Raw genomic sequence first — 24,825 nt, forward strand, 5'->3', positions numbered from 1 at the left:
GAGTTGTTGTTGATGATGATGTCGTAGGGGCTTCCGCCTACAGCTGCACTGGGACGAGTGGTAGAAAGGCTTGTTAGTAGCATAAGCTAGCGTTGCATGTGAGGATTAAGAACAGCGCAAGATATGAATACTATGAGCATACGTGGTGCAAGATAATTATACTAGGCCTTCGCGACGAAGGGGCGGAGCTCGATTAGTCCGCATCTTTTGAGGAGATGTTGGGAAATAATGATCGTTGTGGAGATGTGATGATAAAAATTGATTTTCAGTTGCACTCGTCGTGGTCATCTGATAGTCGTAGATCTTGAATCGCGCCCCGAAATCTATGCCGATCCGGTTTCCGGGGTGGAATAATATTTATGCCATTGATAGTAGGAGTTTATATTTTCGGGGCTTTCTGAGATAGTGTGGTAGTAGTTGTAGTTTTTTGGAGGTAGTAGTGTTGGAGTAGGAATATATGTTTGCTTTCTCCAGCTGCTGAGCTCAGAAGTTTACGAATGCGAATTCGAGTAGAAGTGTGCAGGAGTTGAGGAGAGTTTGAAATGTTTGTATTGTCATCACCACGCGTAGTTGACGATGTGTATATTTTCCTCTCACAACACTGCACACGTTTTTTTATAAAGGCTCCAATAGTGTAACCATTGACACAATCTACTCGACTCGAGGGAATTATAATATATTCACGTTATTTATAGTATCACAAGATAGATGAATATCTAATACAGCTTAGCTCTACCACAAATGGGACAGCGACGCAGGTCCTTATAACAAGTGGTTGTTGTTGTTGTTGTTGTTGTATATGTTGTTGTTGTATATGTTTTTGTGTTGTTGTATATGTTGTTGTGTTGTTGTACATGTTGTTGTTGTATATGTTGTTGTTGTATATGTTGTTGTGTTGTTGTTGTACATGTTGTTGTTGTATATGTTGTTCATAGAGCCTTCCAAGTGGTTGTTGTTGTTATTATCAGATTCTCCGACCCAGACTGGAGTGGTGCATTATCCCTTCATAACGATGCTGTCAGCCATACATGGTTATTGATAGAGATCATTTATCGGTGAGTGCATTGGTCGGCTCTTGGGGGTTTTCATAGTTATGTATCACAGTGTTCACGTTGTTCATGCGGTACAAGTACTCGCGTGCAACATGTCACCGTAGGAATATCGCTTGAGGAATAATATATGTGAAGTTGTAAGAGTTGACCTATAAACGCCGACTTCCGCCTGGACTATACATCTTCTCAGAAATAACTTTGGGGAGGCTGTTTCTGCGCAGCGTGAAGGATTCGTTTACACATTATAACGAAGAGTCTTCTGTGTAGATAGAACTCTAACCCGAAATTGATGACCTTGTTCGTGAAAATGCATTCCTTAATCGTGAAATTGACGTCTTTATTCGCGAAATTGATTTATCTATTCGAATGTCATCGCTAAATTGATGTCCCTATCTCCGAAGGTGAATTCTTCATCCGCTGAATCGGTAGCCGAATCCGCCAAAAAGGTTTCTGAAAGGTATAGTATGCTAAATGGAGTATATCGTCTGAGTATTTCGAAAGCACGGTGATGAAGATTCGGTATCATCGTGAATATGTATGTTTTTGCGCAAAAATGATGACAACAGTTTCACTTTAATGAAATGTAATTTCCCTTTTCACGTTAGTTATGCCTCACCCAAGTTGTGTGGGGAGCTTCTACTGCAAGTCCGTGATGCATTGATAGATTGGGAAACGAGACTGGCGCCTGGTATCGGGGCGATAGAAAAGGATGAAGTTTTCGAATGTAAACCAACTGTGATCTGCTGTTATTCGACGTGTTTGATGGGCTGAAGTCGTTGGAGAATAATTCGAATTTTATGGACTTTTACGCGAAGTGGCGTAAAACTCGAGATATTCGCGGTGATATGCAGCAGTGTTTTTCATATCACTATGTTGGTGAAACTTCACTTAATATATCAATAACGATTCTATCCATCATATTTTGATACTAATTTAGTCCATGGATGGAAATTATTGGAGTTTCACGACCCGTGAAGTGGTATAATACTAAATGTGAATTATAAGGCGTGTATGCTGATTCCGCCAACACCGATAATATAATTGTTTTCAAGTCAGTTGTCAAATATGTTTTTCATATCACTAGGGTGAAACTCCATTGTATTTATTCAGTCGCTCCGAAAGCCCCGTTCGTCTGGTCGGAGGCTCAGGATTTGCTTAGTAAGATTTCACCTGTGTCGAGAAGATGGGATAGCGATCGAGATCTTTGCTCGATGCATGTTCCACTTTCGAGATTTTATGTGATGTTGTATACACTCACGTTGCAGAAGTAAGATACTTCTCGTTGCGCACGCGGAAGATTTTTACGCGGAAATTGGGCTAGGTGTGGTATGGAAGGAATACCAGTGCAACTTGGTGGTGATGATGATGATGTTGAAATAACGAGGCTGGTGGAGTTCCCGCTGAGGTCGTTGGTTATGCACGAGGAAGTGTGCAGTGGTTTGTGGGTCAGAAATGGTAAGCAAGGTTGGTCCGGTTCCGTGGAGTTTCACTCGTGCTGTGAAAAACCTATTTCACGACTACTCCATATCACCGCGAATTTCGCGTTTTTCACCGAGTTTTACGCCACTTCACGTAAAACAGGTGAAACTCCAGTGTTAGAGGAATATATGTTTGCTCTCTTCTCAGCTCAGGAGTTAACTCATTTACATTGGAAACCAATATTATTTTCCCAAAATTTCCATAAAGTCGTCAGAACATGTAGTTGACCATGTAAATGTACTAGTGTAACAGGTTTCCCTGTTGATAGTTAACGTTATAGTTTTTGTGTCATGTGTCTTAGCCTAGCAGTAAATACATTACACAAAACGCTAATGATATCAACAACGCACAACTCAGACTGTCACACTAGGCCTTCGTGACGAAGGGGCGGAGCTCACTTATTCCATATCTATGAATTCGATCAATGAATTTGACATAGGTCCCCGGTTCGATCCCCGGGTAGGACATCTCTCACACTGTACTTGGTAGAGTAGAACGATTGACATTCATTTCTCAAATATTCGGCAAACGAGCCTATGAGCGGCAATATGTTCATTCGGTTTACCACTCAGGTGACGCCGTACGATCCGAACATGAATTCTACGTTGCGAATTACTTCCATCACTCCTTTGCTGATGTTGATATACTAGCTGTGCTGCTGGGCAGTAAACTAAGCCGTGATTCTGGGAGATTCATAAAGTAAGAGTTGACCTGCTATAGTGCTCACTTGGTTTTATTTCATCTACGAGATGTGGAGGAAAAGGGAATCGGAAAAAATGTCACTAAGCGTAACGTATTCTTAGCGACAAGCTTGCATATATCTGTATTAATTTTTGAGTTTTATACTACTTTTAAATGCTCTGGCTTTTATGTGAATAGTTGATATCGTTGCTATGTTCACCTGTGCTTTGTGTATTGCGATGTTTACCTACTTCATACGTCAGTTTTCGGTTGTGGAGAATAAGTCGATATCATTGTGGTCTAATACGTCGATATACATACTGTCGTAGATGTGTTGGTCACAATAAGGAAATTCTGAGGAAATTTTGAATTTTTTTGGTTGGTTTTTGTAACCTTGTTACTCGGATTCTCGAATAGAGCCTGCGATAATCAGCGAGTGAATTATTGCGTTCAGCTGAGGGTAGCGAACATATACTCCTTCAACACTGGTGTTGGTATTATGTCATTACTCTGCACATGAGTGAGAATTATGCTGGTACATCTGAGTGTCGTTAAAATCTCAGTTGTTGAGGGAGGACTGTGTGCATATTTTTTATCAGATACTTGTTGTCAACTTTTGCGATTCGGCCGACGTTTGCCTGGACTGAGCATGTGCCTCCCTCGAGCTCATATTCGGTTGAGGAGGGGGAGAGATATGTGAAGAAACTCTGCTGTGTTGTCAAGGTGGGTATAAGGAGGTAAATAGGTTCGATGTGTCTGATCATATTGATAAACCAAACTTGTGAGAAAACAGTGGAGTTTAGTCTTATCGCAAAAACGACTAGTACAGTTTGTGCTATGTAGTGCGGGGGAAAATACGCACATGATCAACTACGTTTGTTGGCGATGACAATATGGAAATTTTGAGGAAATTCTGGGGAATTCCTGTTAGTTTCTGTGCACTCCCTCATCAAGTCGAGTTCAAATTTCTATAATTAGCTTTGGAAACTCCTGAGCCCAGCAGCTGAGGAAAGCGATTACATACATTCCTACTCCAACACTGTATAGGAAACTCCTGAGCTCAGCAGCTGAGGAAAGCGATTACATATATTCCTACTCCAACACTGTATAGGAAACTCCTGAGCCCAGCAGCTGAGGAAAGCGATTACATATATTCCTACTCCAACACTGTATAGGAAACTCCTGAGCCCAGCAGCTGAGGAAAGCGATTACATATATTCCTACTCCAACACTGTATAGGAAACTCCTGAGCTCAGTAGCTGAGGAAAGCGATTACATATATTCCTACTCCAACACTGTATAGGAAACTCCTGAGCTCAGTAGCTGAGGAAAGCGATTACATATATTCCTACTCCAACACTGTATAGGAAACGCCTGAGCTCAGCAGCTGAGGAAAGCGATTACATATATTCCTACTCCAACACTGTATAGGAAACTCCTGAGCTCAGTAGCTGAGGAAAGCGATTACATATATTCCTACTCCAACACTGTATAGGAAACTCCTGAGCTCAGTAGCTGAGGAAAGCGATTACATATATTCCTACTCCAACACTGTGTAGGAAACTCCTGAGCTCAGCAGCTCAGGAAAGCGATTACATATATTCCTACTCCAACACTGTATAGGAAACTCCTGAGCTCAGCAGCTGAGGAAAGCGATTACATATATTCCTACTCCAACACTGTATAGGAAACTCCTGAGCTCAGCAGCTGAGGAAAGCGATTACATATATTCCTACTCCAACACTGTATAGGAAACTCCTGAGCTCAGCAGCTGAGGAAAGCGATTACATATATTCCTACTCCAACACTGTATAGGAAACTCCTGAGCTCAGCAGCTGAGGAAAGCGATTACATATATTCCTACTCCAACACTGTATAGGAAACTCCTGAGCTCAGTAGCTGAGGAAAGCGATTACATATATTCCTACTCCAACACTGTATAGGAAACTCCTGAGCTCAGTAGCTGAGGAAAGCGATTACATATATTCCTACTCCAACACTGTATAGGAAACGCCTGAGCTCAGCAGCTGAGGAAAGCGATTACATATATTCCTACTCCAACACTGTATAGGAAACTCCTGAGCTCAGTAGCTGAGGAAAGCGATTACATATATTCCTACTCCAACACTGTGTAGGAAACTCCTGAGCTCAGCAGCTCAGGAAAGTGATTACATATATTCCTACTCCAACACTGTATGGGAAACTCCTGAGCTCAGCAGCTGAGGAAAGCGATTACATATATTCCTACTCCAACACTGTATAGAAAACTCCTGAGCTCAGCAGCTCAGGAAAGCGATTACATATATTCCTACTCCAACACTGTATAGGAAACTCCTGAGCTCAGCAGCTGAGGAAAGCGATTACATATATTCCTACTCCAACACTGTATAGGAAACTCCTGAGCTCAGCAGCTGAGGAAAGCGATTACATATATTCCTACTCCAACACTGTATAGGAAACTCCTGAGCTCAGCAGCTGAGGAAAGCGATTACATATATTCCTACTCCAACACTGTATAGGAAACTTCTGAGCTCAGCAGCTGAGGAAAGCGATTACATATATTCCTACTCCAACACTGTATAGGAAGCTCCTGAGCTCAGCACCTGAGGAAAGCGATTACATATATTCCTACTCCAACACTGTATAGAAAACTCCTGAGCTCAGCAGCTGAGGAAAGCGAACGTATATTCATAGTCCAACACTGATGTGGGTGGACCAGAATTGATCAGATACTCTGTGCGTTAGTATCACCTTATGTTTCGGGCACTACGGAGACTGGAGGAAAGCAGTATACCGAAGTGACTGCTAGACATCATTTGAGGCAACGACTGGCTGTTGCTGGTCAATTAACGTAAGCTTGGGCAGTGTGGGAAAATATGCATATTGTCAATTACATGTGAATGTGGCGAGAATATGAAAATTCGGGAAAATTTGGGGAATTCTCGGTGGTTCCTGACAGGAACTACCTTTATACTTTCTACCCGAATTCGTATATAAATTTGTATAGTTGGTGATAGTCCTGAGGTCAGCTGACGAATGCGAACATATGTTCCTACTCCAACACTGGGCTCGGGTGATCATCAGGTTTGCGAAGATAAAAAAATTTCAAGAAGTTATTTTTGGTGAGATATGGATTCCCGCTGATATTAAATGTATGTGAAAAAAACATATAAACTCAACACAATAAACATACAAATGATGTTCACGAACGAGTAGGGCGAGCGAGATTTACATTGGAGTTTTATCACCTGTTGGCAAAGAGTGTTCGCTCACTCCATGTTGTGGTGGGTGCAGGACCTGGGATGGACCACGCTCTCCGCTGAGCTCCACGTCCAACTCGCTTCCCAGTACTCACCACTGAGCAACTGTTTTACGCGAAGTGGCGTAAAACTCGGTGAAAAACTCGCGGTGATATGCAGTAGTCGTGGAATATGTTTTTCATCATATCACTAGGATGATATTGGTGGTATTCACTTTAGGATGTCGTATGCGAGAGATCCCCGTTTGGATAAGTTCACCAACACGTTAGCAGTAGCTGACGCGCAGTTGTTGCAGGACAACTTGGAGGCGGTGGCTAAGGCTGAGATTGAGCTTACTCAGAATACAACAGGACAACGCAGTAAGTGATTGAGGGGAGAATAAAAGGATACATGTATATGTAAATAGTTTTGGTCAGCGCAACTCTATTCACACTGAGTCGTCGTTGATGATACTCAGTTTTCAATTTTGTATTATATATATAAGCATAGTTGTTTAAACTAGCGCTAGCTTACGCTAGGATACTGGAAAGATATTCAAATTATGGTAACTCTGGAAAGTGTGAAGAGTGGTGGCATTATACCGGTAAAGTGCTCTCACTGGGGAGGATCTTTGAGAATTTGTAGAAGATGATTATTTCTCCTAGTAGTTGAGGTTGTATTGGGAAACTGATAGTCTGTTGGTATGAAAGTGCTAGGAAGCTGTCGTTGTAGGTTCCTACAGCCTCCGAGATGATCAGTGGGGCCTTGTGGATCTGCTTCATCCGGTCTGGTTTTGGCGAGAACAACAGGATGTTGAGGAAAGATTGGTAAGAAGAGTAGGATGGATTTATAAGAATAGTGTTCTTGTTTAGATGGGGTATCTGAAACGTGAGCATCGTTCCCTTACTGCGTGGTGGTTTGAGGATGTTATTCACAACTCTCAACGGGCTAAGGTGAGGTCTCACATCGGGCGTGATCCATATCCTGTGAAGAACATAATGACGATGATCGGATGCTCATGATCGCTATTGACTCCACCTTTTCAATTTGAAACTCAGTAATTGAAATTTGCAAATTTGACGAAAGAAATTAGATTTCCGACGAGTGAGAGGAGCTTTTCACGAAATGAAAGTTCAATTTTCGTAGACCGGTTGAAAATGAAAGTTGAAATTCGTAAATGAAATTTATGAATTCGGAAACGCAAGTTCAAATTAGTCGAACACCAGACTAATTTCGATCAAGACTCGTTTTCTCGATTCGAGTGACATCTGTCCGTCCACCGGACAGTTGGTTGGGAGTGTGGGAGAGGACCAAACACTGTGAACCCGAAGCCCGAACCCTCTCTGGGTCTTACCTTGGGCCCTAGGTTCACAGATCATGTTTGGTCACACTAACTATATCACGGAATATGGCCCATGTTTCGTGACATATGTTAGTGTCCCCCAACCAACTTGGGACAAGACTAAAAAAAGGAAGGAACGAGACTGGTTCATAGGTGGAACCATCTCGGTCTCACAACATACAGTTCGAACGATAACATCAGAACACCAACATATTTCTCATTTCGTGCACTTGCTTGAACTTGCTTTCTTGCGAAACCTTCACCCAATGAAAGTCTCTGGACATTTTTCCTTCTGACCTACGATTCGAATCTTAACAGTTATGCATATCTAGGTTTTTCGAGATGGCTTTCTTTAATTTGAGGCTACGACTATAGACTACGAAACGAATGTCAAGTTTCTCATCATGTTGATATTACTCAAAGTTGACTTTCGAGCTTTTAAAAAAATTGAAGGATGTTGGAAATATTACTTGTGTGGTTTACACTGTATTGCTATACTCATCCATTGTTTGTGTTATGAGCAATGGATGGGCAGACGGATGTGCGAATTTATATTTATATTATGTATTGGAGTTTCACCCGTTTTACGTGAAGTGGCATAAAACCCGGTGAGAAATGCGATAGTAACACTATGCAGTAGTCGTGAAATATATTTTCTACTAGTGTCTTTGAAACTCCATTATCAGTTTCACCAATCTAATATAAATATATTAATACCTTCTAACTAGTACTGGATCATCTCGTATTTGCATCGATCGAGTATTTGATAGAGAATGTATGAAATTTGAGTGATGGATTCTTGGAAGGTCCACAAGGATCTTCGAGATCAATCGATCCGGTTAGCCCGGGCGCCTGAGTTCCTGGCGATTTGCTTCATCGGTCTGTTGGCAGTGAAGTGAGTCATGGGGATATTTCGCGCGCCACGAAAATATATTATAGGGTTGGACTATTCGATACGTTGGGAGGTGATCAACGACTCTTCCATTTGCTACTGCATCTTCTGTTGAGGCTGATTACGGTGTCGGAATTTGGTATTGAAAAAGTTGAAGATGGCGAAGTGGTGTGGATGGATGAGGAGGCTGAGGTATGTTCGAATGTCTATTGCTAGTTCTAGAAGAAGTTAATCATAATACCGTTGTTAAGAGGTTAGATAGTGGTGGAAGACATGTACATCGTTTACTGTGTGTCAGTGATGATATGGAGGTCCTGAGGAAAACTTCGGGAATCTTCGTTGTTTTTTGTACACAGCTATCATTATTCGTGGGTAAAGCTTCATTAGCTTTAGAAACTTCTGAAAAGCGAGCATATATTTCCTCAAGACAAGTGTTCGCGAGAGGCCAACACTCAGTGGTGGAGGTTTCCTTTCAGTCGACATCGTATAAGTTCCAAGCGTTTACAATACCGCAGCTCGCTAGTAGATTCCGTGCGGTCCGAGCTGAATCTACTACAGGTGGGTTTAATTTCGTCACTTGTTTAATGAGGCAGTAGTCCGCGCTCATAATACCAGAATGCGCTGTATCCATTAATTGACTATACCAACTAGTGAGCATCGCTGTATTATACCCTACTATTTCACTACACCGATAGTAGACTACTGTATTATGAAAATAAGAGGGAATCTTACAATGCTTGAATTTTTTTCATTTTTTCTTGATTTTTTGAGCTTGTGCACTTTTTGTAACGGTGTGATATTCTATCAGATAACGATGCTATTCTTCGAAGTTGCCTCCACTCGATTGCTGTACCAGTAAGCCTACCAGGCGGGAGGCAGGGGGCAGGTGAGCATCACATCGCTGGTATGACAGTTTCCTTGAAAGTTGGGTTTTTAGATTCATCTGAAAGTATATTGAGTTTGGTCGCATCTCTGGCGGCGACGCCGAGTTGTGCGCAGGAGTACCCTTGGATCGAGTTGTTGTTGAACGCGTTACATCGTAGAGCAGTGAGAGGGACAGAAGACGGGATCCGTGATAAGGCAGGAGCGAATAGTATCGCGCGCCACAAAATTGATCCTATGGTAGATCGAAAAGAGCATGGCTTTGGCGAATATACCCCTTCCTGAAGCGGTTGAGGATCCGAGTACACCAGTTAGAAAGATGAGTACGACTATAGCGGTTGATGATGAGGGAGGCTCTGACACTGAATGTATGTTGAGTCTGTTGTGCGCTTTTCGATCGTTGGTTCTTCGTTGTGATGATAAGTGGTCTCTCTAAGTAAAGGAGAGATCGTTGTCATCATTGAAGCATTACTCGAGATTGTGATGTGATGGCGAGTGTGTATCATCGAAAGCGATAAACGTTAAAAGCAGAGTTCCCTTCTGGCACAGCTGGAAGGAACCGGAAAATGTGTTGTTGTTATCACTGTAGGCAATAAGCGTCCTCGTGGTGACTCCTCCTTCTCTGGGTCTAGTCCAATTGATCCAGAGAAGATCAGACGTCGACGATCGGTACAGCGAAGGATGATGTCAATGGTGAGATGCCGTGTTGAAGGATGTCGCTGATTGGTCCGGACTGTTTGCAACTCGGTTCATATAATCGAGCTTTTGTCTAGGTCTCACTCGAAGGAAAATAACTCAGTGACTGGAGATGTTCGTCTGAATAGGTTCGGGCACGACAGCAGCAGTTCCTTGAGGGCATCTCTAGGGTTAGTCCGTCAGTGTCGGCCAAAAAGGAGCACTCGAGGACTACCGATGATAGCGGGGCTGATGTAAGTAGTGGTGCGTGTTGTGATGAACCGCTCGACGTTGGAACTATCATCATCGATAACTCGAACCATTTCTATATCAGCCGTGATGAAGATGCGCTATATCGCGGGCATGTACGGCTTTGTGTTTTATCAGACTTGCGTTATATGCTTCGGCGGAGCTCCGGAAGCACCTGGGGTGCATCACCACATTTTATCGGATCACCCCACTGCTGTATCTGGGGCACTTGGACGTCTTTGCTTTATCGAAGTTTCAACGTAAGTTGTTGTGAGAGAGTTCTTTGTTACGTAACATGTCATTGGCTCCATGGTAATTCCTCCGGAATGTGTGTCTGCATGGTTCTACTGTTCAGTTATACGGATACACCCCGACCGAAGGTGGCAACAGATGAAGCCATATTACCGTTTGAGGAAAGTGTCAAAACATCTCCTCGCCGACACAGTAGCGGCGGTGTGGTACAGCAAGGACAGAAGCAACAGCAGCAGCAGCCAAGCATGACGTTCTTCTCGCCTGGTCCCACGAGTGTCAAGGCTGTGGTAAGGTGTCCGGTCTCTAAATTTTCCGGTATTAATTCCTTCCTGTTCTTGGATGAGACCTAATGATAGATGCCGTCTCACGACGATCTCGTGGCAAAGCACTTCCGGATCATCACTTTGTTGGTGATCCCAACGAGGTCGAATCTTTCACATTTTCACGTAGTCGTTTCGGGTGGCCCTATGCTTTGTTATTCATTCCTCTAATGTTGAAGCCAGTCTACTGAAAACCGATTCTTGATAACGTTGCCGTTGTCGATTCCTGCGGCGAGAGTCTCACTAGTAAGGGGGCGCTGCTCACAGCCCGTGAGTCTCAGACCGTGGAAAGTGCTCCCCGGCATAGCCTGAATGAGCGTGCGGCAGAATAACGAGCCATTTGCGGGAATGTTTCCATGATGCTGGAGGAATGGCTTCCTGGATGGGTTCCCATGTGAAAGAGTCGTTGGGATGAAGGAATCAGACTCTATTTCTTAGAATGAGTTATCCAACGACATACCATAGGGAGGCTCTATCGGTTAGCAACGGAAACTCGGTGGGAAGCTTGTGCCCTCCAGAAGAATGCGATGAAAAGATAGGATTTCAGTCGAAGACGTTCGGCTACGACAGTTCATGGTGGCTCAGCCACGGTGGTGCTCTGGTGTCACCAGACGGGTGGCCGCTCTCACGACTCGCGGTGGTCCAGAACGAGGTGCTGCATCTGAGAACGCCGAAGTTATAATTTGAGTGCCGAGGTATGCTCAGCAGAGCCCTCTGTACCAGGTGCTCGATAATGTATAGCGTGATACTGGACTCAACGGTTGATGGCTTTCATGTTGAGCGAGCTACTGTTTATGCTGAGATGCATGTATATGAGTAGCAGTGATCGACAATCTACGATTAAAAAGATACTCGACCGTCTTGGTGCCGTTGACGACAAACCAATGAATGGCTTGGCAGACGACACCCGCTTGTTTTCTGTTTGAGAGTCTCCCATTGGGAACTCTCACCACTGATAACTCTCATTACTGACGACCCCCACGAGTTCTCTCTCTCAGAGAGAGAGTCTCTCCATTGTCGACGCATCTCCCGAAATTTTTTTGGCGGCGGCATCGATCCTACAAATCTATAGACGTCGGGATAATATTGGGCGTCACTGTTGCCTTCATCTCTCAGTACTTCTCCGACACCTTCTCGATGGGGGGAGTAGCTTGTTCAGAAATCCTCTCAACTTGCTCCCGAAAGTGTATCGATCAAATAATCTTCGGTCCCTGAGAAGTATCCCCTCTATACCGAAGTGCAGGTCGAATCGTTCCAATGAAGTTCATATCGTCCATACATCAATCATCGTTCCCGTCCATCATTTATCGTTATTGTGAGGCGATTCTGCTGAGCATAGTTGCTTTTGGTGACAGGGGATTCCCCTGAGGGGAAATCGCGCCAATATTCGTAACGGGTTGCTATATAATGTAAGTGGCTTATCAGATACACGGCTGTGGACATTTGCTCCATACAAAGTGTTGGGAAAGCTATCGCGAAGCTGCCGTTGGGAACTTGACATGCCCGTAAGGATGAACTTTCGTTTGCTAGGCCCTGATGCTAGACTGACCCTTCAATGGGCTTGCGAACGTCTTTTGTAGATATTGTAACCGGCCATGCAATGCGCTGTTGCCACCGACAGAATGCTTGGACCACGAAGAACCTCCACTAAGTGAGAGTTTCCGTTCATGATAGCATTATCATTCGTTATAGCCGATCCCTGCTTAAGCCGTGTTTTCCTTCCAGCGACCACCTTTGAAGGATGCCCGACAAGCGCTGCCCGATTCGGGTTGGAGTGTCTGCAAAATCTAGTAGATGTCCTTCCGGCTCTGCAAGGTGGAATGGATGCTAGTCAATGGGAAAAGGTGAGTGTGCATGTGGATATAACAACGCGTTGCGTGCCGTTGCATTGGATACAGCCTCTGGACGAGTCCGCGTCGTCTCATGGGATACACCACTGCTCAGCAAGTATTAGTTTTTCAGTTCCAATTCGGCGATCATTTATCGCCAAGATATGCGGACACTGTACGTAGTGTCTGTTTTGTCTTGGCTGGGGCTGTTGAGGCCTATGCTCGTGCGATGGTCAATTCTGAGTCTAGCTCTATGGCTCCAGGGTAGGTCGGTCGGGTCTAGCAGTTTATATGGCACAGGAGTTGATTAAAAACAGCGTGGTGGTTTCAATATTGATGATGAACTCGATCCGTATTCTTCCATTTGTAAAATACATACGTTCGAGGGCGTACAACGTGTGAACATACGTTGTGTTGAATACATATGTTCGATTTTGATAGTTCAAAACAAAAACAATGTTGTAACTTAGCTAGTTCTCCGATTAGGAATATGAAACCTCGAGTATCAAAAGTTCCAAGCATAAGAAACATTCCAATATGTATTATCATGATCGATCAAGAACCGTTACAGAGTTTGGGTGAGCGACGAGTATAGTTCCTCTGTTCAAATTCGATAGTTTTATGCCTGAAATAGGAACTAGAGAAAGATCTGCATCGCATAGATATCATTTTGTATATACATGTTCGCAGTGTTGGAATATGTGTTCGCTTTCCTCAGCTGAGTCAAGGAGTTTCCTCAGTAATTATAGGAGTTAACCTACTAATTAGGGTAGAAGTGTATAGAAACCAATGAAAATCTCTTCAAATGCCACTGACACATGTAGTCGATTACGCACATGTATTCCAACACTGCCTATTCATGGCGCATCCACTCGGCCTTCTGCTTTCAGTCGTACTTGGAAATGGCTTCTGAACGGTCTCGTGTCTGCGGCCAGAGCTCTGATAGACACTCCCTGTCGCGAACATCTTCGCTTGCTCTGTGCGCAAATGTGGACGGGTTCGACTTGCCGACCGTATATTGTAAGAAATCTTTCCCTGTGCGTTGGCGCTGTGATGGGATGATTCTCGCAGGCTATGTCGCCGTGTTATCGATGGTTCGCGTTGGTCATGAGCCTGCTTATTGATGGTGACACTGAGGAGAAGATACGATTGTGAGCAGACTCAACGTTTACTGTTTCTGCTACTGGAGTCTTCAATCCTAACTATGAGCATAGCTTACGTTCGTGGAATCATCGATTCCTAGCTTGTTGACTTCATTCCGGATCAACTGTTTCATATCCAGGAATTGCGGATTTTTAAAATCTCAAATTCGTTGTCAACACATGGTTTTGTTCGCCTAGTTTCTGCATTTCTGTCCTTTCCTTCAGTTCTGTGGTTCGGTGTGTGCTCTACGAGTCAGCAGCTCCACTGCGACAAGTCAAGCATGAGATGTGGTAAGTCTCCATACAACGCTGATATATGGCGACTGCTGAAATTTTTTATTGCAAAAAAACCAAGCTGAAGGTAAAACCAAGTTTTTTTGTCAAAAAACCTTTGCTGGTTTTGTCATCGGACCCTGCGTTAACGTGATGTTCATTTCATCAATGACTTCGTGATTTTCAGCGGCAAGTATTCAGCCCTTTCTCGATCTTTGGTCGATTCGACTGATGTGTTGGAGGAGCTAGTCGCGGTTGGCACGTGCGATATGCTTTTGAAAGTGAAGGAATTTTGGTATGCTAGGATTGTTCATGGTAAATGATGCTCAGGTTATTTGCCTCCTCAATGTGCTCGGTGTCAGCGATGTGAATATTCCGGCAGGGCCTAGACAGTATTGTTCGTCATATTTCGGTAAACGTTTTAACACTTTATCGGAATTATTCGCCCATTTTATTTAGACGAGCTTTTGTCGACGCTTCCTGTTGGTATGAAAGATGCTTATGCGAAGGTGAGCGGGGCTACACAGTAGAGTTGCACCTGTTTTGTGTGAAGTGGCGCAATACGCTGTGAAAAACGCGATATTCGCGATACGCAGCAGCCGTGAAATATATCTCTCACTGTTTTTTCATATCACGGGTGAAACTCCAGTATTGAGAACTTCATCGTTTGCCAGGCACGTGAGGATTTTACGTTTGAGGCAGTCGACTATGATTCTGATGTCACACACGAAGCCGAGGGATTAAAGGAAGACCTCCGCTCTACTGTTCTCGGTAAGGTTGCTGACTCTTTGCTTATAGCGTTGCCGTCGGTGAGTAGTACTCACTAGCAGTAGTAGTCACTAGTACTAGTACTCACTAGTAGTAGTCGTAGTAGTAGTAGTAGTAGTACTCACTAGTAGTAGTACTCACTAGTAGTAGTACTCACTAGTAGTAGTACTCACTAACAGTAGTACTCACTAGTAGTAGTAGTAGTAGTAGTAGTAGTAGTAGTAGTAGTAGTAGTAGTAGTAGTAGTAGTAGTAGTAGTAGTAGTAGTAGTAGTAGTAGTAGTAGTAGTAGTAGTAGTACTCACTAGTACTCACTCACTGAGTAGTGTAAAAATTTCATCAACGATTTCATCGAATATGTTACCTGGAAATTCTATAGCGTGAAAGATACAAGCCGATCGGTGAAAAATAGCAGTGGAGTTTCACCCTAGTGGTATGAAAAACACTAGTGAATAATATATTCCAGGACTACTACTGCATATCACCGCGAGTATCGCGTTTTTCACCGAGTTCCACGCCTCTTCACGTAAAACGGGTAAAACTCCAATCTGGGAGAGTATGCACGTGGTCAACTCAATTATGAAAATTCTGAGGAAAATTTTGGTGAACTCTTGCTGTTCACTACTACCCGAATTCGTATGTAATCCTCTACAATTGCCGGAAAATATGTTCGCTTTCCTCATCTGAGCTTAAGAGTTTCCTCACTTATCAAACACGTTTAGTATACATACGAATTCGGGTAGAAATGTACGGCAAGCATGAACAGGAATGTACAAGAATTCCCCGAAAATTTTCCTCCGAGTCTTCATGTTGCATATCTTGCCAGACTGCGGTTGGCAGGCTGTTGTCTCAGGCAACCACGCAGCTATTGCCAGGAGCCTCCGAGCAGGCATTGTCACACAGTGTTCGTCGTCGCTCATTTACTTCATAGTAAATATTTTTTCGTATTATCTACGGCGGGCTTTATGATCATGCAGGTGCCTTGTGATACAGCACCAGTGTGCCAAGAGATTGCGACTATTCCCAAGGCAGCATTCCAGTGTCTTAGCAATCATGATTTCGTAGTGCGTCTATCCGGTCGAGAACAGTGGGAGGACTATGTCCAGCTTCATAAGGTTGGTATGAAGCTTCTTGCTATGATCATAGGATTCTCAGATCACTGGCTTTGTTACACTAGCGGGTCCGTTCGACTTTGAAGGGGTTATTTATACGCTGATAGCGGCACCGTACCGGGCAGGAGCAGTGCTGTTGGATTGGCCCAAAGTCTACCAGCGAGTGTAAGCGCCCGGGAGCTACTTTCGTAACTAGGAAATCTGTCACCGGGGGAACTCATTCACAATTTTCCACGTATGGCTAGCAACACATTCTTCGATCAGTTTCCCATGTAAATGTTGTCACATTAGTATCATCATTTTCCCAATTGTTGTCAAGCCCTGGGGAGATGTTATTTCTCAGAGCTACTTCGTGGGTGCCTGGTTTCCACAGGTACACCCAGTTCGTTAATCACAGATGTGTTCGATGCGGAACGGTACCACGGTTGTCTACTGTGTGTCTTATATGTGGCGCGTAAGTGGTACGGTACTCTAGCGGGTCAGCAGTGATCTGTATATGAATAATGATATGTGATTATAGGCATTATATCATCAATATGTGCACAGTACGGTGGTGAAATTAATGATAACTATTAATTAGTTTTCTCGTCAAAAATTCATGTCAACTCCTTCATGTTGGATTTCAAACCTATTCTCACCTCTACTAAAATGGAGTTTCAGCCGTGATATAAAAACTAGTGAAAACACATTTATGTTATTTTATATACAATTGTGTTATCGACCGTGGAAACATACACCTCCTATAATTCACATGACGTATTACACCACTTCACGTTAAGTTAGTAAAACTCCAATTATTATTATCTCCATCCGTGCGTTTATGTTATCTACAATAGTTGAATTTCACCCGTTTCACTTTTAATGGCGTAAAACACGGTGAAAAACGTGATATTCGCGGTGATATGCAGTAGTCGTGAAATATATTTTTCACTAGTGTTTTTCATATCACGGGTGAAACTCCAGTGTACTAGGGCGTTGTGGTTGTCCATATAGGTACCTCTGTTGTAATTCGGATTGTTGCCGTCTCACTATGCGTGGGGCGGATCTGAACGGCTCTGAAGACTCTGACTTGATAGTTCATGATGGAATAACTCAGAAGATGGGGGAAGTGTCGGCACATGCACTCAGATGCGGCCTTGGTGAGTTTTGTGCCAATCTCGACTCAGAGGCTCCCTGCTCTCAATATTTCCACCAGGCCATTGCTCTTTTAATAATTGATATTAGTGAGGTGAATGAATAAGGATTATGTTAGAGGGTTTCTACCTTTGATCGTTCAAGTATTCAATCTCTAGCAGGTGGTTATTGATTATATGTTGAGAGATCTAAAATACATGTTAAATTCCATGGACAAACCAAAAAATGATGATAAGATATGATAAGTAATATATAGTAAATATTACTAAAGAATATAAGATTATGACATCGAATACTTCATAAACTGGTCGAATGAAATTGCTCACTCTTGTAAAATGAGGGATAAGTGATTGCAGTCGAGATTAGTTGGAAAGCCGTGCTTTTCTAATGCTAGGCAGTGTTGGAAGATATGCTCTATTTTCTTTAGAGGAGTTTATTTGCTATCTAGAGGGGTTTATATACAACTTCCGGTCGAAATGAAGAGAAATCAATGAGAATCTCCCAAAATTCCGCCAGAATTCTCATATTGTCACCAACACATCTGCATATTTTTACACACTGCTACTAGGTACGTGTGTGTTTCTGCAGCTCGGTAACAGTGTAGTTCATATCATATCAAGCGCAGCGAAGCGAATAGCATTATGGGGATCTTTGTAAGTCTTGGTGGTTTGTGGCTGTGAATTAAGCGGCCCTTCAGACACCTGGATGCATTCGGTGAGGAGGACTATACTCAGAGCAAGCCGATTCGTCTGGATGTCGTAACTCGATTGCCTCGTTTGGCTGAAGCCATTCGGAATCATAATTTCTTGTGGGAACATGGGAAACTCGAGTGGAAACAAATTGTGTTTGTATGAAGAGTTATCGTAATCATAATTGAATCAGTTTATGTTCATTTTTAATATCTGGATGATGATGAGTTTAGTTTTTCCCTAGAGGAAAAACACACAGCCACGCTATGTTTACACATAGCCCGAAATTATATTCAACCACGTAACAGACATGAGAACATGACATAGAGCATCTTCAACAGTGCCCACTCAGAAATCAACATCACGTAAGATTCAAGGTTGAGAACTTCTTGATAAGAAGTGATCTGCAACCGTTGAAATGTAGCGTACAAGATACTTCGAAACCTTTTGAGCACTTTTGTTAGCGTGTGAGCCGGTGATGATAAGAGTTCAATAGCGAAATTTTGGTGGCAGTAATTTCGATGATGTAGCGTATTACCGTCAATACTTTACCACCTCATCCGTCATTTTCCACACTGCAAACGCGATCTATATGAGCTGAGAAAAGCCAATATATAATATATATTGGCCAATATATATTATATATCCTGATTATTGGACATCATGCTCAATCATAGTGTAACTCATAACGATCGAGCCATATATTGAACTCGGGCCATTTACAGCACACAACACTAGCTTCATTGTCCCGGTAAATAGAGCGTGTACGACCAAACGTACCAAATCTAAAATTCCTCACCTCAGAGGGTGAGTTCGAAGATATCACAGAACGCATCATGCCAGTGATTTGCGGTATGAGTCATACGGTATGACTCTGAGTCATTGACTCATCGGCAAAGACCTTGGAACCCAATTCATCGAGTTAACCTTCCTTCTCCTGTGAAGCTCCAGCAGCTTAGCTGCTCTTGAGATATTTTAGCGCGTGCCATACTCATGCAGCAACACGTGAATTCGAAAACTTCAAGACCAATCTCTGGTCACAGAATTTCATTTCCGATCATACTTGACAGGCCAACTGTTAGCGAAGATTTCCATGGGTACACGGATAATCAGCCAATTTCCATGGCTCGATTAAATTTTTCGCGCCGCTTGACGCGATTCCATCATCTTCTATTCCCCAGCCAATGAACAATATTCGTTTAGATTGACTGCTGGTAATGGTTTCGCTGGTGACGACGACGGCGGAGATGACCTAGGGGACTCGGATAACTTTCGACAGCGATGAGCAACAGAAAGATTAATCTCGAGATCTCTCCCAGACTCGCAACTGATATGTCAGTATCTCTTGCTTAGTCGATTGGCATCCATTAATCGTATTTTCGGTAACGGTTCATCACCTCAATGACTGAAGCTCAATACATGTCCTCTTGTTATTCCTTTCATCACTTGGCTGCAGTATAGCCACATAAATGCAAATCAATAAATTGATTGATGACTCAAGAGTCGTTGAATTCGATGCTGCAAGGTTCGCGTCGTAAGTTAATCAGTCGATTCTGATCATACCCCAGCAAGCAAGTCTCGAGAAAGACGAGTCTCGCGATATTCTCTTTTCGCGGGAGAGAGCGAGAAGAGAAAAGCGCTGAAGAATGGCTACGAAAATATCGCTATAATACCGCGAGAAAGGCCACTATTCCCGAATTCCCGAATTCGATGCTGAATTATTATCAGTGAGTAACTCACCACACTTCATCTTCACCATACGCCGGCAGAACTCAGACAGCGGAGCTTGCGTGACTGACGTTCGTTCCAAAACATCAGCAGCTGAGTCAGCCGGGCTCAGGAACAACCTCACTAGGATTTATATTCCAGGAAGATCAGTCTGATAATCAGTTTTAATATGATTGATATCTCCATGAGCAGTGGTTATTAACCACCGTCATTCATATTGAATGAAGTTCATACCATCAACGCGACACTTGTCGTTTGATACTGATGCAATAGAAATAGCCATGTGTGGTCTCTGACATGTGACAGCACGGCTGTGAAAGTCATAGCAGAAAACCTACTGTACATCGCAAACCTCATAAGTTAGTCCTACGAGTGGTGATTTACCACTGGTAAATCGCCACGATGCTGATAGTTTAATAATGAGAAGAGTATTCGAGGACTATCAGTTGAAATGGTCTGCTCAAACAGCAGAACAATGTGCTGGAACTTTCACTGTGGAACTTCCGCAGTGGAAGTAGTGGTTAGTGGTATGTGAGTGAAGAAAAGACGAGAGAAGATAAAGGGACAGATCATCGAAGCCCTTCATTGGGCTTTCCTCGTACAGAGACAGACATTGTGTTACTGTCCTTGCAAGATTCGGTAGTATGGCCAATATGTTGTGTCAGAGGAGTGGAACAGCTGTGTTGCCGAGTGGGTGTTTCACCACAGCATCTCATGTTCCAAAGCTATCGTGACACTCAGTCTTTGACTCACGAATTGAGAATCTATAATCACGCGATATTCCGTGAAATCCCGCGAGATCCCGCGAAATCTCGCGAAATCTCGCGAGAACGAGACCAAGAGAGAATGAGGCTGAGCCGTGCCCATCCTTATTCTCGAGAACTCTCATCTCGCCAAAATGACGGGGTATGATTCTGATAGCCACGTGAGCCTCACGGATTGCGTGGAGTATCCGAAATGTGGATTCCGCACAAAGCCTCCCACAATGTATATCCACAACTTTTCGCGAAACACGGATATTACTGGCAGTTTAATGAGCGCGACTGGGCCAGTAACATGATAACTGTCGATAAAATAGGGAACAGGGAGTTCTGAAGTAATCCTCGGTTGTATGTCGTGTGTTTGCATGAACCCACACGTCCTCGGGCGCACAAAATTCAGTCCGCACAAACGCTTTGTGGGGAACCTTCGCGCGCACATTCCTTAGGACACACTTCTGACACGTCATAATCCCGAGGAGTTAGTTCAGTATACTGTAGATTCTACGCCATCATCTGACGATCAAGGTTTCACTTTTTTCCTCACTACGAAGTTATGAATAATACTCCTGGGGCCAGGCAGGACTGCGAGGTAGATTCCCAGACAACGAAGACCTCCAACGCTACAAGAACTCCCAACATCATCCTCATGCTGGTGACAATGATGACTCTTGTTCTCGCTGATGCCTTCATGGTTGACGATATCACTGGCAAGACGGTCCAGAGCCCCGAGCCACGTTCTCTTCGTATGCAGGTGGTGAAGGAGGTTCCCGATAATTGCTTGAGTCATAACGACGGGTGGACCTATTGCGCGTTCATCCTCGAGGATTTTAATCAAGTCAATGGTGGCACACGGCTCGTCTCTAGTAAGGGCGACTGGAAAACGCTCGACCTCGAGCTTGGAGTGCTTCTCGCGGCGGACTCGAGCCCGACCGATGTGGGTATTTATGTCTCTGGTGTGAATATCTGGAAATTTGATATTTTCTGTGGCATCTCAGTTGAAGTTCAGTTAAGTGTGCCAACTATCTCGAAGAACGGTGGGTATGATGCTGCTTCCTGGAAGGTAATCGACTTCCCAGTGTCCCTGCAAACCTGGGTAACTGTCCCTCACTTTGGTACGGTGAAAGCGGAGAAGCAGGGCCAAGGCCATGCGTCTGTGAATTTGAACACATCCATGAACAGTAGGCATGAGCTTTCGGTGGACATCCAGGCGGACAACACCAGCACTCCACTAAACTCGAGCATAGAGATTATTGTCAAGAATATTTACGTTCCGGAGGATGAAGCATGGCACTACATAGCCTATGCCTCTCTGGGTTTCAATTTGCTCACAGATGATTTACAGATCTCCTACCAGAAAGACACCCTCCTCTCTCATATTCGAATCCCATTCAAATTTCCCCGTCGTTCCGGATAGTCAAGGACTATAACTACCACTAATAGTGATTCACTATTCTTTCTTTAGTATGGTGGTCTCGGCTCTTGAGCACATGAGGTGCGCTTATCGTTCTTGTTGCTTTTCAACAGTCGCAGTTGTCGAGAAAATGTATAAGATATATGGTTACGTATTTTACGATATTAGAAGGTATGCCAGTCTGACGAACCGGATATTCGACTTTCACATGTGACGGTTGTCATGAAGTTGGTATTTATGTAACATAAATTATTTTACATACCACGAGAAGTCTGACTTGATTCGTGATCCCCGGTTCATTCCGTCATTATCCATCCGATAAGGATAGTAAACCAGTGGAGATAGCGGTGTTGGGTTGCACAACAGTCTATCGGCGATTTCGTCGACACGCGGGGAGTGTGAGGTACAAATCCGAAACGGGAGAATCATATTGGCATTCGGAACTTTAAAATTCGGCTGAGGTCGATGGGAAATTTCCATTGAGAACTTGGAGGCTCTTCACAATCGCTACACAACATCCATCTTCTCGTCACCCAGGGTGGCTGAAATATTTCATAGTGAAATATTTAACTTTTGGCGGATTTTTCGCCTTTTTGAGAGGTTTACGTCAATAACTAGTGCTTGAGGACTCTCGTCATGGATCACGGGCGTAGTTTGCCCTATCCCGGTTGAACTTCAACCGTTGAAGTAGGAAATACTCCAGTCGACCCAGCGGCATTGGTCTTTCTATCCGATAGGACCTATTGCGTGGTCCTGCCGCCTGATTGTGCTACTAGGGCGTATCTTCTGGCGGTGATATAGTCAACCCACCCGCAGGTATTGATCTCATCATAAGATTCTAATGAAGAACAAAATAGCCTCAGACAAAGTGTGCAAACTTTCGGCTATGGAATACTGAAATTCAATGCAATGGAGTTTCAACGATCTTCGTCTCCATTGTCGACAGCGCCCTCCTTCTCGAGAAGTCGGCGGGTGCTCCATCTCAAGAAGGCATCCCTGAAAATCTTCTCCGTCTCGGGCGATTGGCGATAGGCATGAGATGGATTTGTATCGTACTACATTTGAATCAAATGATTTGATCACAAGAGCTCATCCCAAACACCAACTCCAGTTCATCATTGAAAAGCTCGAATTTTGAGCTTCGAAATGGGGCCCCGTATTCCAAAATCGCTTTTATCTTACGGGATGTTTGATGATTCGTGAAAACACTTCGAGCGGCTTCCACTGAGAGATTTCCACTAGCCCATAAAGATTGGCATCGCCAACCCCTTAAGATCCGTCAATCTGGCGAATCTTAAGATTAAGACTCTAACCTCACAAACTTGAAAACTCAAAGAACGTTTCAGAAGTCTCTTAGTCTCAACTTGAGACTTCCAGACTCTCAAGTGTGAGGAGACTAATCTCGAAATGAGATCAAGCTAGAGCTACAGTATTGCTTCTGAACTAAGCGCCGTTTGGGAAACTTACAGCGAAGAACAGAAGTTGTGCGTATTTTTCCCCCAAAATCAAGTTAAACACAAAGTGAGAAAAATGCTTTAGAACTTCATTAACCGGGGATCGTGCTCACGGGGTTTGTGGCACGCGATTATCTACTTCGGCGAAGAATTCTGATGTATTTATCCGCATTTCCGCGAGTTAGGGAGGGGATAAACTGATTGGGCCTCACCGCAGTCTCAAATAAGTCCTTGAGGACGTGGGTTAGTGGAACGAACTGACGCCCTTGCTCACCTTGCTCAAAAAAACTAACGTTAGATCATAAATGTTCCCAAATTGAGGGCGAGTCCGAGGGGCATGAGTAAAGTTCACTCAGTAAACTAACCGGTTCTCATCCTTGAGTGAGACTATCTTATCTTAGGTTCTCGAGTTCTTTACCGTTTGAAGGTAGCCGCTGATAAAAGATTTGCACCGTCAATTACCAGTCGACATTCCCAGATTTTGTAAAATCCTTGAGAAAATACATGCATACTGCGATGATCATAATATGATGTATTCGCTATTATGATAGTCCTTGTGCTCTCATGGTCTCGCATACTGTTGCCGTCATACATGTAGCTGACAAAGGTGATTGAATGTCACCCAAAACCTAGTTTTGGAAAAAATGAGAAATATTTCAAATTTTTCAGAAAATTTCTGAAAAATTCAGTAATATTTCAGGTGAAATCCGGGTGTTCAAGAAACAACACGAAACAGGCTCCTGAGAGTGCTGCTGAATAGCGCTTTTAAAGTGCTCTCCTGGAAGCACGTTCAACTAACGCGCTCCCGAAATATGTCGGGAGCTCTCCTGGGAGTCAGCAGGAAATCTGTTCAAATAACAGAGCCTTGAAAAGCGCGCTTCAAATCCTCTCTTGAGAGAGCTCTTTGCATCGCTTCGCTTTTAGCGCAACTTTTGATCGATTACTTTTGTACTTAGCATCTTTGACAGTTGGAAACAACGAGCCTCTTTCGCTAAAGATTAATGAAAGAGGATCTAGTAGGCGGTTAGTGACTAATCACATACCTTAAGACGGGAAAAAACTAAAGAAACTAAGGTAGATGATCTACCGTAGATCGTTTCACTAACAATTTGTTAGTGGAACTTGAGTAAATAACAAACAAGAAGGGGTAAGTTTACTCAAGTTCCTCAGACTCACTCTTAAGGTAAGAAACCTTAAGATCTAACGCTATTTTTTCAAGAACGGTGAATAAGGGGGTTAATTTGTATCACTAACCCACGTTCTTAAGGACGTACTTTAGATTTCGGTAAGGCCCGGCCCACCGGCGGTGGGGCTCACTCCGACCTTAACTCGCGGAATTGGAAAACTAACGTCACTACGCTCCGCCAAAATCAATGAGCGCGCGCCTCAAATCCTGTGACCACGATTTCAGGAGCGATGAGAACTCTCCTGGAAAACGCAATCCTAAGAGCACTCTCGGGCG

The 24,825-nt window shown here is 43.6% G+C and overlaps 3 protein-coding genes across 3 annotated transcripts; all 3 read left to right on the forward strand.

The window, feature by feature from the left end:
- Positions 1 to 228: 228 nt before the first annotated feature.
- Positions 229 to 8,692, forward strand: Pmar_PMAR015052 (hypothetical protein; the record flags this gene model as incomplete). The annotated part of the gene is made up of 10 exons (XM_002781045.1): positions 229 to 245; positions 969 to 1,055; positions 1,658 to 1,776; positions 2,163 to 2,319; positions 3,812 to 3,935; positions 5,942 to 6,063; positions 6,692 to 6,831; positions 7,184 to 7,278; positions 7,324 to 7,404; positions 8,600 to 8,692. 10 exons carry the CDS (start codon positions 229 to 231, stop codon positions 8,690 to 8,692), a joined length of 1,035 nt encoding a protein of 344 aa, XP_002781091.1.
- A 5,623-nt stretch (positions 8,693 to 14,315) lies between these two features.
- Pmar_PMAR015053 (hypothetical protein) lies at positions 14,316 to 17,426 on the forward strand (the record flags this gene model as incomplete). The annotated part of the gene is made up of 6 exons (XM_002781046.1): positions 14,316 to 14,325; positions 14,767 to 14,816; positions 14,982 to 15,116; positions 16,052 to 16,189; positions 16,230 to 16,351; positions 17,180 to 17,426. The coding sequence occupies 6 exons, from the start codon at positions 14,316 to 14,318 to the stop codon at positions 17,424 to 17,426; spliced, it is 702 nt and encodes a 233-aa protein (XP_002781092.1).
- Positions 17,427 to 21,033: 3,607 nt separating this feature from the next.
- Positions 21,034 to 22,248, forward strand: Pmar_PMAR015054 (hypothetical protein). The gene has a single exon (XM_002781047.1). It carries the CDS (start codon positions 21,052 to 21,054, stop codon positions 21,910 to 21,912), a length of 861 nt encoding a protein of 286 aa, XP_002781093.1. The 5' UTR covers positions 21,034 to 21,051; the 3' UTR covers positions 21,913 to 22,248.
- The last annotated feature ends 2,577 nt before the right edge of the window (positions 22,249 to 24,825 follow it).

This window comes from Perkinsus marinus (genome assembly GCF_000006405.1).
Source record: "Perkinsus marinus ATCC 50983 genomic scaffold scf_1104296943660, whole genome shotgun sequence".
Classification (NCBI taxonomy): Eukaryota; Perkinsozoa; order Perkinsida; family Perkinsidae; genus Perkinsus; species Perkinsus marinus.